General features: G+C 44.0%; 1 protein-coding gene across 2 annotated transcripts; it reads right to left on the reverse strand.

The window, feature by feature from the left end:
* Positions 1 to 3,734: 3,734 nt before the first annotated feature.
* LOC123447785 (BTB/POZ domain-containing protein NPY4-like) lies at positions 3,735 to 10,382 on the reverse strand. Of its 2 annotated transcripts, none has more exons than XM_045124459.1 (5): positions 10,166 to 10,382; positions 8,460 to 8,940; positions 6,501 to 6,570; positions 4,681 to 5,865; positions 3,735 to 4,593 (listed from the first exon to the last, which is right to left on the reverse strand). In XM_045124459.1, exons 2-5 carry the CDS (start codon positions 8,519 to 8,521, stop codon positions 4,009 to 4,011), a joined length of 1,902 nt encoding a protein of 633 aa, XP_044980394.1. In that variant the 5' UTR covers positions 8,522 to 8,940; positions 10,166 to 10,382; the 3' UTR covers positions 3,735 to 4,008. The 2 variants fall into 2 exon arrangements, with proteins under 2 accessions (XP_044980394.1, XP_044980395.1); XM_045124460.1 differs by lacking the exon at positions 10,166 to 10,382 and adding an exon at positions 9,656 to 9,874.
* Positions 10,383 to 16,570: the final 6,188 nt, after the last annotated feature.

Here is a 16,570-nt window from a genome sequence, read left to right on the forward strand (position 1 = left end):
TGGCTCCTCCCTCCCTCTCACGCTCCCGCGTATCTGGCCGATCGAGCCGCAACTGGCTGGTTTTTTTTTTATATGCACGGGCTTTTCCTTTCGGCTGTCCATTTTCCTCTGCGGTGGGGGCGGGTGGCGGGCCCGCCCTTTGTTAATTCGCTCCGATGCCTTTAGCTTGGAAAGTGTGTGTGTGTGTGTGTTCCTGTTGCTGGTCGACCGGGTGCGGCGTGACGTGCGCCGTCGGGCGATGGAAATGGGGTGGGAGGGCCAGCTCGATCGGGTCGGGTCGGGTCAGCAGCTGCATGCATGATCGGTCACGTCTCGTGTGACTGTGCGAGCGAGTGGGCACACGGTTTTTTGCTATATGTGGACGTGGGGCGCTCGCTACAAGGGGAGGGAGCGTGGCAAATGGACCGCGCGAGCGAGCGAGCCGCAAAGGAACTGGATTCCCGCTCGTTGACTCCAGTGTAGCTTTGGTTTCCGGGGTCACAGCGGCGGGCCAGGCCGGGCCGCAGGGTGCTGGGCGGCCTGGCCCTCGATCGCCTCTCGAAGATGACGCTGCTGAATCATAGGCCAAATTCACGGTTTTATTTCTTTTCTAACTTTAGCCCATCTAACACCGTTTACGGAAAAAAAAAAAACTGGATCTGATTTTTTTTCTAACATTATCTGTTGTGACGGTAGGCATCTGTACTCTACCGTCATCCTCTGTGACGATAAGGATCGGGTCAACGGGGTCTTGCGTTGATGCCTACCGTCACAACAGATGACGGTAGAAAAAAATCAGATCCGAAAAAAATCACAAAAGACTCGCATCGGGCTAAACTATATCAAAGGAACTGGATTCCCTCTCGTTGACTCCAGTGTCTGTGAGTTGGCAGCTTTGGTTTCCGGGGTCACACCGACGAGCCAGGTCGGCCCGCGCTTATACAAGGAGAGGGGCGGCCTGACCCTCGACCGCCTCTCGACGCTGCTGAGTTATACAGTAATGGGCCAGCATGAATTGCGATACGCCGCCGACAGAGCTTTAGCACCACAAAGTAAACAAGATGCACGCACGCGGCTTCAGCATAGGATGTTGTTCGCTGCCTCACCGCACGGTCGCGCAGTCGTAGTGTGACACGACTAAAATGACAATGAAAGAGAAAGAAGAACAAAAGGTGGTCGTCTTAAAGCATTTACAATCGAACTTCTTAAATCCACGTCAAGCGAAGACGGTCCAATTACTGTTCAGGTAAGAGGGAGAAAAGCCATTCATCCAAACCTCTTAATTTTTTCTTATATAGCCGGTCTGTTTGGGAGCCATTATATCTGAGAAGGATATAAGGGCATTCAGACAGTAGTCATCCATGATTTGACCCACCCTAGACCACTTTCTTTTCCTTTTATTTTTTCTTTATCCCAACCAATCATATGCATGTGTCTGAACATAGAAAAACAGATGATGGACATGTCTGCATGCACAGACAAATGAGAGTTTGAAGCAAACATGCCTCACAACGTCCGTACATATATAAGGGATCAAATTATCCCAATCCAATTATAGATGCTTTTGAACATCTGCGACACAATGTATAAATCTGACCCCATCTCTGCGGACGAGGACAAAAGCAGTCCGCCCCCTCATTTGTCATGTCCGCAACCGCGACTTCATTTTTGGAACCCTCAATTTCATTCAACTGCCTATGTAGATTATAGCATAAGTACTTCATACAAAGATTAAACGAAAACTACACTTCCTACTCATATGAGGAGATGTCGATGATCCCCTTGCCAGAGTCGTCGGTCTCGTGATCATTGGAGGCAATGCGAGTGTACGATGCCTCCTCTTCCTCGTCCTCATTCGCGAAGATCTACTCCCACCTCACTCCGCGAAGGTGGATAAGGTGACTGTTCAACGCCACCTCCTGCTGCGGACTAGTGCAGTCATGGTTGGCTTGGTTTTTGAGTCGTGAGGCTAGGATAGCCCGCTTGGTCCGCCTCCAACAACTCCTTCATCATGAGGTGCTCCCGCTATAACAACTCCTCCGTCGTGACGTGCTTCGCCTCCATATCGCCGACTTGGACAAGGTGGAACTCTACATCCACCTCCTCCATGTCAAATTCGTCGGGTCCAAGTGCTCAACATTCATGCTTGACGCCTCCTTCCTCGCATCCTCCTTTGCCCCACCCTTCTCCTCCGCAAGGCTTGCGGTGTGCCATTCCACAATGTCGCGCTTCTCCCATGAGATCTCCGCCCGACGCTTGGGCGTGAGCCTTTTGTAATAGGTGATCTTTTGCCAGATCATGCCGAACAACAAGATCGGAGCAAAAGGCGAAGCGGAAAGGGGATGTGGTGGTGACGCCGATCAGAGGGAAATGGATGTGGCTATGGTTTACCCTCGTCGTTCGGGTTAAAATTGTCGGATATGGCCCCTACAATGGCTCGCTAGGAGCGAAGGCATGAATCTCGTCTCACCAAACCTGTGATATCCTTGAGAGACCAATGGATTTTCTTGTGAGTCTCGCACGTCTGTCCAATGTGGCGAACACGGCTGTCCCTAATCCGCTCCACATATGGTTTGAGGTGTGTCAGACAGCCCGAACGTATAGACTATCTTTTGGGTGCGGGGAGGGGGGCGATCCGGTTGAGCGAGAAAAGCTTGTTGAAGAAAAGCTTCACGTTGCTCGGGCCGACACCTGCTACGTGGGCCTTGGTCGTGCACGTGTGTATCCTCCAGCGGGTGAGAGTGAGGGCAGGCAACTTTTTTTGAGTCTTTCATTTTGAATTAATAAAAATTATGAATTTGAAAGAATTCCTCAAGTTTTTAAAATGTTTTGTGATTTTTTGTTCATGAATACAAGAAAAAATTGTTTAAAAATATTCGCAACTTTGAAAAATGTTTATGAATTCGTAACATGTTCTCGAACAATTTTTAAAATTTATGAACATTTCTAGAAATTGTGAATACTTTTTTAAAAAGATTTGAAATTATGAACAATTTTGAAATTTATAGAATTTTTTAAAAAATGTGAACAATTTTTAAACTTTTGAATCATGTTAGAAAAATAAACAAAAAGAGAAAACACAAAAAAAGATAAACGAAAAACAGATAGAACAACAAAAGAAAAGAAAAATCAGAAACCTTCTACAAGGTTTTCTCAAAACCGTGGTAAAGGCTCGCTCACTAATGAGCCGGCCCGTCTCTTACGCTAGTGAGTGATCGCAGACTTAATGCTCACAACGAGTGACACATAATATTTGTGCTTGTTGGGCGGCGTTTTTCAGTCAGGACGGGCTGTCCGCCCGGATGTTTAGGGTTTGGTTGTAGATGTTCTTACACTTGCTTTTTTTGCATTCTCTCCTACCGTTTGTGTTAAAATGACCAATCTAATCCAATGGCAGGCATAAAAAAATAGTGGATCATATTCTGCAGTATTGTTAATTCTCAGCTTCCTGACATTTTCGTACTCACCTCTTACTATTTCATGAAGGTATAGATTTGTAGTGTGATACAGTCTGGAGCAGTTTTCGCGGCGGATAAGAGTGCAACTTTTCTTCATCGTGCACTACTCAGAGCTGATAGGACGAGCCAACAATCCAAAGCGATGTGTATGGCTAGATTTGCACCTTCAGAAAAACAGAGGTAACCAATGTTCCGCCTAAATTCCGATGGCTTCATCAACAGATAATTCACAGTTGCCAGCCAGTATGTACGAACTGAATCTTTGTCAAGAGGATTCTACTCTGCCACTCTGCCTCCTCCAAAATAAGCTTCCTTTATATTGCCACGGAAAACAAAAAACAATTACAGTTTTTATCTCTTGAAATGTGTTCCTGAACACCAATGACCAGACCTCTACGGGCTACACCAGTTACTAGCATGAAATGCTACAAAAACATCATCGGCGACAGGGCAGTCAGTAGTATTCCACAATTTAAGATTGCTACTCTCGTGTAAAGCAAAAAATGAAAAAAAAAATCAAAGCAAGGATAGCGAAAAACTAGGTGTGCTGTGATACTGTTAGCACCAGTCACTAGGACGTCGAATGCCTCGTGTTCCGTGACGGTGTAGACTTCACCTCCTCCGGGTTGGCGGACCCGGGGCTCTCCGACGTGTCCGAGCTGCTGTTCTCGCCGATGTTCGTTTTCCCAGACCAGAGCTTGCTTAGTATCTTCGGCATCAGCATCACTTTCGCCTTGCCGGTGGTGCTTTTCTCTTCGCCATTCTTGTTGATGTCGCTGCTGGCACTGCTCCTCTCGCTACCACCGCAGTTGTTGGCGAGCCTCATCGACCTGAAAGAGTTGATGTCGCTGGATGTAGGGACTCCACTACCTTCCTCTTCCGTGGTTGTTGTGGCGGCTGACCTGGAGCTGCCATAAGAGTTGCCATTCTCTCTGGGAAGAAGCGAGTGAGCAGCGGATGAAAGGTCGGCTCCAGAGTCACTCCTGGTAGAAGCGGCTGATGCCCGGACTTGCTCAAAGAAGAGAACTTGCACAACCACACGCAGAGGAAGCCGTTCATTCTGCACCGCGTGCATGCAGGCCTCCTGTGACAGCTTCTTGCAGTCCATCAATCCACATAATCTCTTCTTTTCGCTCTTTGATAGGCTGGGGTGTTCCTGCAAGCATGGAATTGAGTGTAAGTTCCAAACTCCCAACAGCAGATATACTAACTGGAAACAGAAGATGTATGTGAAAATTATTACCTTTAGATACATGTCGATGGCATGGTATAGTCCGTCATGCATTTGTCGGGACAATGCAGACACCATTTCAGCAAGTGCAATGAACTTCAGAACAGGCAGGTTAGGGTCTTTAGCGATCTCGCCAAGATATTCATCGATCAGCTTTGCAACCGTCAGCTTTGACGTGCTGGAAACAGAAGCAAACTTCTCGACTTCCACAATTTCATCATCATCTTGAAAAGTCATTTTACCATTATCACTGTGATGTGACATGAACTGCTCTACTATTGCTATGATCAGGTCGACATTATACACACCGGTTTCGGCACTGGTTGCTGGTATAAGAAGGTCCGTAACTGAAGCACCATCCAGCTGGGTGCCTATTCTCTTTACCAAGTTATTACGATAAGACTCTCCAGATTCCAGCAAGCATGCAGCATTTAGTAACTTGAGAAGAAAACCACATGACACTGAACCTTTTTCAGTGGGCAGCAGAAATACAATGCTTTCGAGAACTGCACGACGTTTTGTGCAATCAATTCCATTGCTCACAGCATCTTCAAGGGAACCAAACAATCGTCGGAATGCATAGGCTCTTAGTGCTTCTCCAATAACTACAGCAGGTGTTCTTCCCTTTGCCTTGATTGTTAGGAGCACACGCTTGTACAAATCCATTTCAAGTTCAGAAAGGTCCTCAACCCACCAGTCCTTAGGGACCATCTGTTGCATCCTGACTCCATTCCAGTGAGAATCAACACCATTCTCAGATTGGAGCTTTTTTCTGTTGTAGGTGTATGACCACTCAACCTCTGACGGATCAATTGACGCCTTCGATGCAATAGAATCAATGCAGTGGTTGATTACCTTCAAATTCTCAGACCATGGCAGCAACGACTTTGTACTTTGCAGAACTATGATCGAGTCTTTCCAGGTGCGAAAAATGCTCGATGTCAAGAACACGTCAATTTTGTAGATAAGATTTCCTTTGTCAATGGTCTCAAACATTTCTAGGTACTCAGCTGCGCAACGAGCAGCAAGAACATTGTATGCATTGAGTGTTACAATCATGCCGTAGCAAAACTTGGCACAAATTTCAAATGCAGAAGCACCACCAGGAATGTCAGATATATTCACTTCATCATTGCTTTCCTCGTTACTTGAAGCTACCAATCTTTGCAATCGTGAACTCTTTGACAAAAGAGGGAACTACAAATAATGTGCACAGCTCAAATATTTTAGATATAATAAAGTAAAGCTGCACTAGGAAAAAAACAGATGCTAACTTATTAAGCTCTAGTCTATTATACTGCATAAAGGACATGTATAAACAGTTCCTTCAGTTGCAAATTTACAATACAAAAGTATATGGTAGGAGTAATTGCTAAACATAGACAGCTAACACTTCCAAAGCTTGAAAGCACTTCCATGTTTCCTTTTTTCTCTTTTGCCATTAGGCAATTTCAAGGTTGAAGCAATCATTCGTAAATGATAGAACTGTGCACTGTAGAAGACCCACCAAATTCTGGAATGTGCTTAATGAAGGAGTGTATGTGCACTCACGAATAACAAAGGATGTAATGCTCCAATCGATAAAGCATAATGAACAAAAAGGGGTCATCTTATCAACCTTTGTGTACCTTATAATTAGGTGTTCTACACCAAAGGCTAGTCATATAAATCTGTAGCAATTCTGGTAAAATAATTCTTTAACAGCTCTCATAAAGAGCCTTAGCAATTAGTTCATGCTTAATAGCCAATATTAGTATTATGAATTCTTCTCAAAATGTCACTGCAATGTCACAGCATGAGAGCAACAGTTTATACAGATAAGAAGTTGATACCTTGTGAAGATAAAACTTGACATCTCCTATGGAGATAACGATGTCTGTTGCCAGCTCTGTTGCAACAAACCTGAAAAGCATGTTAACACAACATTAGCATCAAAGCTATTTAGTATAAATAGAGGCAAAGCATAGTATATAAACAGATGAGATGCCAAAAAAAATACAGGTCAATTTTCAAATAAAACAGGTGCAACATTGTTATTGACGGTCTTTGCATAACCACAACAGATCTAAAAGTGGTAATGAAAGTATTCCAGGCCGCATATATCGATATATGCCTGTTTTTACATTTTCCCAGTACCTTCCTGCTCCCGTGTTTTTATGTGTATGTACACATGTCATAGCTGTACTACGCAACTAGCCTATTACCTAGGCATGAATAATACAAGGGGCAGATGGTAGTGATGACAAGTCATTATTCAGTGAACAGTATATAAAGTCAGGACACGAACACTCACGTCATTACAATTTACAAGAGAATGACAAAGGTGACAATTGTGAGGATATTGGCAGATTACCAGATCACACACTGTGGAAATGGCACAGTTCATAAAAGTGGGCCCACAATAAGTTTTTAAAGATCATCACATATGTTGCACACAAACAATTGGTTACAGATCACAAAGATGGCAAAGTAAACTCAAATGAAAAATGAATCAAAATCCCAACCCACTGAATCAGCTAAAAGTAAGACAGCGAGTGATAGACCATTTACCTAAGCAAAGTACAACAGGCAACACTGGAGAAAGGTGTGGAAAGCAACTTCACATCTAGTAGCATTGTGTATGACAAGTAATATAACTAACTGAACTGGCGCAGGACCAATGATTAAATAAATTGGACATAGCAAGGCAAAGAAAACTTAATTGAGCTCCAAGAATTCAATCTACACGATGGACCACAAGGTCAATAACTAGCTCACTTATAAAGAATGAACACTAAACAAACTAAGAAAAGCATTGCAATCATTAAATCTGCACATGCCCTCAAAGTACAGAGGAGCTTAAGAACATATGCCACTAGCAGGAATCAAGGAAAAATTAACCTATAAAGAACAGCAGTTGGATAGTTAGCCATCTGAATGTCAAGATACGATGCATCAGTTAGGAGGCATGCTAGGCAACCAATTTTGTGCAATGAGAAAGCAATCCAATCCGTATGGTGTATCTTTTAAAATTTAGTTGCTAAACATGAAACAAATATAATAGTTGTACATATTATATAGATATGTACTTATGTAGTTTTATTCAGTGGCGAATCTAGCAGGGGGGGGGGGGGCGCCTCTAAAATCGGAAAAGAAAATTTACTATTATTATATATATTTTTTCACCTTATTTGGACCCAAAAAATGAGAGTTTTTGACTTTTTATACACACAATTAACTTTGAGCCCCCCCCCCCTCATTTTCTTCCAAGATTCGCCACTGGTTTTATTCAAATATAAAATGTTTCATAATGTAAATTTATAGCAGTAATGTCAATACTTCAGAATGATTGGACGTTTTGTGCAGATTCCCAAACTCATACTAGTAACTGAAATCAAAGAAATGTCACCACTTCCTGTCTAAGAAATGGAGCCCAGGAGAGTACAGATCAAGGGCAGTATTCCTCACCACAGAGCTAATTAATTGCTGATCGCATATGACCAGTAACCAGTATGATTGGCCCCCTTTAGCGACTTCATTTATTTGGAATTCATTTCAAGAAACAATCAAAAGAAGATCCCCTCGATTCTGGCAAAATGCAGAACGAAGATGCATACAAAGGCCAAATCTCTCTTAATTGAACAGATCTCACAATTTAAACCACAAAATTACTTGCCGTCGTCAGACAGGACTGGCACTACTAAACTGGAGTAGAAGAAGAACAACGATATACAGACCAAGCACAAGATAAAGTAAAAATGTTAACAGGATGCGAAGAAACTCTGACCAAGAACAGAGACGAATTAACTAACCTGATATTGCTGCCTTCTGTCTGGAAGACATCCGGCTTCGACCCAAGCTTCATATGCTTCATTGTGCGACGCCGAAAAACAACCTGCAAATCTCGTCCCCGTTTTTCGTCCTCTCTGGCTCTTCTCCTTTCCCTTGGTCCTCCACCTCACCTCACCAGTCACCACCGAATGGGAGCCAAGAAGAAACGCCTCAACAAACCCGCAACACTTAACCCATCAACAAAGCACCAAACCGGTGGCCACTGCCATGTGAAAGGACAAGCCTAACAACTGGTGATAAAGATCCACGCCCAACTGTCCCCCTTTGAACCGCGGCAGAGCCCCCACCAAATCAAATCAGGTCAAGAGCCCAAGCAGAGCTCCCTCTAGATCAGTAAACTAGCCGGCAGTTGCATCAAGATCTGGGTCCAAGAGAGCACAACGGCAACAAGGACTCCTCCTCGTCCAAGCTGGATCGCACACGGAGAGGGAGCGGCAGCGCCTGCAGAGCACAAGGGCAGCATCTTGGGGTGAGGGGACAGCGGGAATAATCGGTGATGCAATGTTGGGAGACCATGGGAACAAGCACCAGTGATGGGAGGAATCTTATCTTGGTTAAAATCACAAGCAAGCAACATGGATGGCACAGACAGGTTGCAAGATGAGAATAATTTAAGGGTGTGGCACATGTAGGCAGTCAAACAGTGATTATTGAATTGCAATCCGTAGACCACTGGTTTGGAGGGGGTTTCTTCTCCTCTTGGTTGGCAACAAGATCGAAATGCGCATAAAGAAGTTGACATGGTCAATTTTTTCTAGGTAATTTTAGCACAAGGAGGAAAGACCTTACAATAAATCCAAAATATATAAAAATGGGACATGGGATTATAAACTCTGACCACAAAAACTGTAATACCGGGATTTACAAATAAATGGCACATATCTCAACAAAAAGTGCACTCTATCTCGTGCTACAGAAAAGGAAGAGAAAAAGGAAGAAATTTATGATTTACTTTCAGTTAACAAGGAACGAAGTTCAGTTCAGTGGTGCCTAACAAAGGGAAATGATGATCAACAGAACCCTTAGAAAAACCTTTTAGAAAACAGTCTGCAAATAAATCCGCGACAGACATAATGGGCGGATTGGAGAGACTAAACGCATGGATTAGATCGCTGGCATCAAATAAATCAACCCAAACGAGTTAGGGATCCGTCACCCGCAAAAGAAATCAGTCGGCGAAGGGCGACGAAGATCTTTGTTGGGCGGAGACGCCTGGCGGCGGAGAGGGGAAGAGGATGTGGCTCCGTCCGATCTTGAAGGCCCTAGACAGTGAACCCAGAGAGGAGGATATACGCAGCCTCTTCTTGTTCTTCTCATCAGAGGGAAGGGGAGGGGAGGGGAGGGGATGGAAAGAAACGGCCTTGGTTGGCAGAAACCAACAGAAAAGCGCAGAAGAAAAGGCAGCTTTTTAGGACAGGGGAAACGACCAAACCAACACCAAGAAACATTCCTACCGAACCACCACCACCACTACTAGATACACTCCTCCAACCTATCGGAGTAACGGAGAAATAAGCGCTCCAATAATACACCATCTCATCTTACTATTGGACGGGAAAATGGCGCAGCGTCGTCGAGCTTGCTCAACTCACGATAGGGAGAGGAAAAGAAAATCCAAACCTTGTTGGAAGGGGGGAAAGAAGAACTGGTAGGGGCTTGTAATTACCTTACAGAAGTTGTGAGGTGGGCGGTTGCGATCAACCGCAAGGCTTATGTTTCTTGGCGCCGATCTGCCGCCGCTGGTGGTAGTGTCTTTTCTTGCGGAGCGAGCTGAGAGCTTGGGAGGCCTCCGAGCTTGCTGCTCTGCTTCTGATGTTGCTGCTCTAATGGATTTGGTTTTTTATCTTGGGAAACACTGGTGGGGGTGCCGGGGTGGGGTGGCAAAGCCTAGTTCATGGGCTGTGCGGATGGACTGTTCTGCCCCTCTAGATGTTCCCTTGCCGGCCCCTCCCTTTCTCCCCCTAGTACTTGCTGGCCCCTGTGTTTATATTCCTGTTTTTTCTCCTTGTCCTTTTTGTTTTGATGACTTTTTATGTAGCCTTATTTTGTGTGCTGGGGGAGTGTTGCTCATTTCAAGGGAGTAAGACTGTCTCCAACTAGACTGGGCAAATCCAGGTCTCTATAAGTCTGGGAATCGGTACTCGGTCACGCTATAGAAGTCCGCGTCCACATACATGTCTCTCAAACCAAATACTTAAACTCACTTTTGTCATACAACATTAAACCTACACACGTAGTAGTACACAACTGCCAAAAATTGACATGTTCTTCTAATGGTTCAAGAAATAATGATTATTTACAAGCAATTTTCATTTGGTTTTCATCGGGTTTTCGTTATTTCTCGGTTATTTCGAACATTGATCCTTCGAGAGAGAAGAAACCCTGTCTTTTCATTATTTTATAGTAAAAAGCACATATGAAAGGAAACCTAGCCGTCGCCACATCATCGAGAATAGAGAGAGAAGAGATCCGGAGAAGAAGAACCATCAGGGATCCTTCTAGTTTTGTTCTTCCATCTCCATATTCATTTCACCTTCATTATTCTAAGAGGAATTTCAAGTTGTAAGATCGAAGTGTAAACTCTTTTCATACTGATCTGGAGACTTAGACTTGTTTAACGATTCATCTTATTTTGGATCTCCATGGTATTATCGATGCGCTTTTCATGAGTTTATTCTCTAGGATGATTGGTTATTCTCTCTCGATTTGTGAGTAATTTTCCCTAGGCATGGGAGATGCAGGTGAGTGGTAAGATTCATTGGTTATTCTGGTTTGACTCTTGGAACCCTAACAACTTCTACGGAATCACAAACAGTTACTTCATATAAGAGCTATGACAACTTGTGCGTGACATCAACGTTACTCATAAATACTATCCTCCACTCTTTGTTGGGACAATTACTATTGGGATACTTACACGAAGGTGATACATTACCATGTGTGTCTTTCATGCCATCATCTACTAACTACAAATGATACAAAAATGGAGGAAGTTCATTCATGGCCACCCTTGCCCCTGTCGTCTTCGTTGTAGAAGTAGCGATCGAAGGCGCACAATGGATTGAGGCGGATCTGCACATTACCAGAGTTGTCAGATCCTTCACATCCCTCCTCCTTGTCCTCTTGGGGAAGGGGCATTCCCACCATGGCACCGATCACTCATATATACTTCATTGCGAGGATGTGCACCGCCCTCCTTTGCCGCTTCACGAGGATACGTGCACTGAGGAATTCCTCATTCCTGTCCAAGGTAGTATGTGACTCTGCCTTCGCGGCCTCGGTCTCGAGGGATGACGCGTGTTGTTGCGCCTTTTTACTCATACGACGGGCACGATGATCCTCCGTAGTGGTCGGGTTGTGATGATTTTCAACATTGACCTGCGACTCAGTGCCCGAAGCAGCGAGGATGAGGCACCCCGCAAAGGTTGCGGCGCCGACAAATGGTCATGCGTCCAATAAGGTCATGATCATGCGCCAAGAGTCACCGGCACCGCTAGATCCAAACGCCATTTGCACAGATGGAATGGATTCATGGCGGAGCGACAACAAATGTGGAGCTGGGATTTCCTCCTAAGACCAGCGAAGTGCAAGCTGGATGACCAACTCCTACTCGTCCCTGCATGGGCCAAGGTATAGGTTCACAGATCGGCAAATCTCAGAGTTAGATCCATTGCCCACCATGCCAGAGAAGGCCAAAGATCATCGGACATGAGCTTGGGGCGAAGTAGAGTGACTGGGGTTTGGTCTAGGATGTGGTTAGGGACAAATACATGTGGAGTCAGGGTGGTCCATAGTGGGTCGAATCCGACATGCCGAACGCGTCCGAGTGTCCCCATATCTGTCCCATATATGGGTTGGGTATGGGGATGAGGATCATATTGGGTGTTTGGAAAGCGTTTGCCAGGTCAGTTTTGGTGGGAAAATTCTATCTCGGTAGTGACCGAGCGGGCCGTCTGGGCGTTTGTGGAAGATATGGGGCATACGATTGCAGATGTTCTAAGACAAAAGAGTTACATCATATGGATCAAAGCGAAGATGCGATGATCATTGTATTGAAGATCAAAGAGAGAGATGATGCCATCTAGGTACTGCTATGGACTCGTAGGTCTATGGTAAACTACTCACACATCATCATGAGGGTAACAAGGTTGACAAAGAAGCCCCCCATGATCGATCCCCCCGACGACAAAGTGCTAGAATGGAGCTCTAGATGGCCTCCCATTGAAACGGAGACTTGCGCGATGTAAAAAGTGTTTCGGGATCTCCTTTGAAGGTTTTTGGGTAAATAGGAATTTATAAGCCAGATAACGGGGTCGAGAGAGCCACGAGGCAGCCACAAGCCATGATGCCCACCCTGATGGCTTCTGGGGGCCTTGTGTGCGTGCCGGCCTTCTTCCGATGCTCCACGGTCTTGTTTTGGTCCAGAAAAAATTCACAAAAAGTTTCAGGTCAATTGGGCTTCATTTGGTACTGGAACCTGAAAAGTTGAAAACATGCAGAAAACAGCAACTCGCACTAGGCACTGGGTCAATAGGTTAGTGCTCAAAAATAATAGAAATTGGTAGATAAGTGCCTAAAAAGTGTTCAAAAATGATAACATAATAGCATGGAACAACCAAAAATTATAGATACGTTGGAGACGTATCAAGCATCCCCAAGCTTAATTCCTGCTCGTCCTCAAGTAGGTAAATGATAAAAACAGAATTTTTGATGTGACATCCTATCCATGATGTATTCTTATGCATGTATGCTCATTGAGAAACGATGAATTAACAAATATTAACACAACAACATTTATAAGTATAAGCAACAAAATGATTAATTTTTCAAAGTGTACGATCCTCAAAGATTGTTTCAACTCTTTCCATCTTTATTATATTAGCAAGGCATGGCTCCATCTTCACCACATAACTACAAATGTCAAGCACCACGGTGCCCAAGTCAGGAAATTGGACCGTACTTTTTCAATATGCATCAATTTTTTATTCTTCACGCAGTACATGAGCGTGAACCATTAGACATAGCATATAAGTGGAATAGAGTAAGGTGGTAGGTTTCAAAGGGGTTGAAAAGTGGAGAAGATAGTTTAACCTAGGCGTACCAACAAGTTATGGAGATACCCATTGGTAGATATTGGTACATGGAGTAGGGATTGCCATGCAAATGATGCACTAGAGCTATAAGTGTATGAAAGATCCACTGAAGCTAAGTGAGGCGTGCATCCAACTTCCTTGCTCATGAAGACCTTGGGCCTTTGAGGAAGCCCGTCATTGGAATAAACAAGTCAAGTTTATAATTTGTTTGATTCCCACTAGCATATGAATTATATAAGATGAGACTCTCTACATGCTGAACATGGTGCCACTTTGAGGCACACGTGTTGTAACGGATAGTAGCAAAGTCCCTTCTCTCTCTTTTCTCTCATTTTTATTATGGTGGGCTCATTTGGCCTCCCCATCCTTATTTCCTCACTGGGACAATACTCTAATAATGATGATCATCACACTTCCATTAACTTACAACTCATGGATAACTCGATATGATGAAGCAACATGACTCCAATATGAATGCCTCTCACAGTGTACCAGGATGTGCAATGATCTAGCATGACATGTATTCATCATATAGAATTTGATGGCTTTGCCACAAATGCTATGATGAATGGTTGCTTTGCCACAAATACTATGTCAGCTCTGTATGATCATGCAAAGCAATATGATGATGAACGAACTAGTCATGTGAAGTGATGATGGAATTTGCATGGCAAAATATCTCGGAATGGCTATGGAAATGCGATAATAGGTGATACGTCTCCAACGTATCTATAATTTTTGATGGTTCCATGCTATTATCTTGTCAAACTTTGGATGTTTTGTATGCCTTTTTTTATCTTTTTTGGGACGAACTTATTAACTCAGTGCCAAGTGTCAGTTCCTGCTTTCCATGTTTTTTATCCTTTTCAGAGGAGGATTTTAAACGGTGTCCAAACAGAATAAAACTTCTGAAAAGATTTTTTCTAGAACAGAAGATACGCGTCAGACTTGAGAACCAAGGCAGGGGCCAGCAGGGGACCCCACAAGCCCCTAGGCACGACCAGGGGGGCCCGCGCCTAGCAGGCTTGTGGGCCCCCTGTGGCACGTCTGCCCTACCTCTTCCGCCTATAAATCCAGAAAAAATCCAGAACTACGAGAGAGATCAACGAAAATACTTTTTCGCCGCCGCAAGCTTCTGTCTCCGCAAGATCCCATCTGGGGCACGTTCTGGTGCCCTGCCGGATGGAGGATTCGGATACGGAGGGCTTCTTCATCAACACCATGACCTCTCCGATGATGCGTGAGTAGTTCACCATAGACCTTCGGGTCCATAGCTAGTAGCTATATGGCTTCTTCTCTCTCTTGGATCTTCAATACAAAGTTCTCCATGATCTTCATGGAGATCTATCCGATGTAATCTTCTTTTGCGGTGTGTTTGTCGAGATCCGATGAATTGTGGATTTATGATCAGATTATCTATGAATCTTATTTGAGTTTCTTCTCATCTCTCTTATGCATGATTTCATATCCTTGTAATTCTCTTCGAGTTGTGGGTTTTGTTTGGCCAACTTGATCTATGATTCTTGCAATGGGAGAAGTGCTTGGTTTTGGGTTCATACCGTGCGGTGACCTCACCCAGTGACAGAAGGGGTAGCGAGGCACGCATCATGTTGTTGCCATCAAGGGTAAAAAGATGAGGTTTTCATCATTGGTTTGAGTTTATCCCTCTACATCATGTCATCTTGCTTAAAGCGTTACTCTGTTCGTCATGAACTCAATACACTAGATGCATGCTGGATAGCGGTAGATGTGTGGAGTAATACTAGTAGATGCAGAAAGTATTGGTCTACTTGTCTCGGACATGATGCCTATATGTATGATAATTGCCTTAGATATCGTCATGACTTTGCGCGGTTCTATCAATTGCTCGACACTAATTTGTTCACCCACCGTATTATTTGCTACTTTGAGAGAAGCCTCTAGTGAACACTATGCCCCCCGGGTCTACTTCACACCATATTTTCAGTCTTACAATTTTACTTCGTTGCACTTTCCGCCTTCAGATCTCACTTTGCAATCAATCTTGAAGGGATTGACAACCCCTTTATAGCGTTGGGTGCAAGCTCTTTTGTGTTTGTGCAGGTACTCTGGACTTGGCGCGATTCTCCTACTGGATTGATACCTTGGTTCTCAAACTGAGGGAAATACTTACTGCTCCTGTGCTGCATTGCCCTTTCCTCTTCAAGGGAAAAACCAACGCAAGCTCAAGAGACGACAGAAGGATTTCTGTCGCCGTAGCAGAAGAATTTCTGGCGCCGTTGCTGGGGAGGGTCAAGTCAAGAACTCATCCAAGTAAGTGTCTCAAACTCATCTCTTGCATTTACTTTTTTGCCTCTCGTTTTCCTCTCCCCCACTTCTGAAAAACAAAAATTTACAAAAATATTTGCCCTTTTCTTCGTTTTCCCTTTTCTCTCGCTTGCTTTCTGTTCACTTGTGTGCTTGCTTGCTTGCTGAAGTCACCATGACTGAAAACACCAAACTTTGTGACTTCTCGAATACTAATAATAATGATTTTATTAGTACTCTGATTGCTCCCGCCACTAGTGCGGAGTCATACGCAATCAATGCTGCTTTGGTGAATCTTGTTATGAAAGAGCAATTCTCCGGCCTTCCTAGTGAAGATGCTGCATCCCATCTTAATACCTTCATTGAGCTTTGCGATATGAAAAAGAAGAAAGATGTGGATAATGATGTGATTAAATTTAAGCTTTTTTCCTTTCTCGTTGCGAGATCGAGCAAGAACTTGGTTTTTGTCTTTGCCCAAAAATAGTATTGATTCTTGGAACAAGTGCAAAGATGCTTATATATCCAAGTATTTTCCGCCGGCTAAGATTATCTCTCTCCGTAATGATATCACGAATTTTAAGCAACTTGATCATGAACATGTTGCACAATCTTGGGAGAGAATGAAATTGATGATTAGAAATTGTCCCGCTCATGGCTTGAGTATGTGGATGATTATACAAATCTTTTACGCT

The sequence above is a fragment of the Hordeum vulgare genome, chromosome 4H (genome assembly GCF_904849725.1).
Source record: "Hordeum vulgare subsp. vulgare chromosome 4H, MorexV3_pseudomolecules_assembly, whole genome shotgun sequence".
NCBI classification, from domain to species: Eukaryota; Viridiplantae; Streptophyta; class Magnoliopsida; order Poales; family Poaceae; genus Hordeum; species Hordeum vulgare.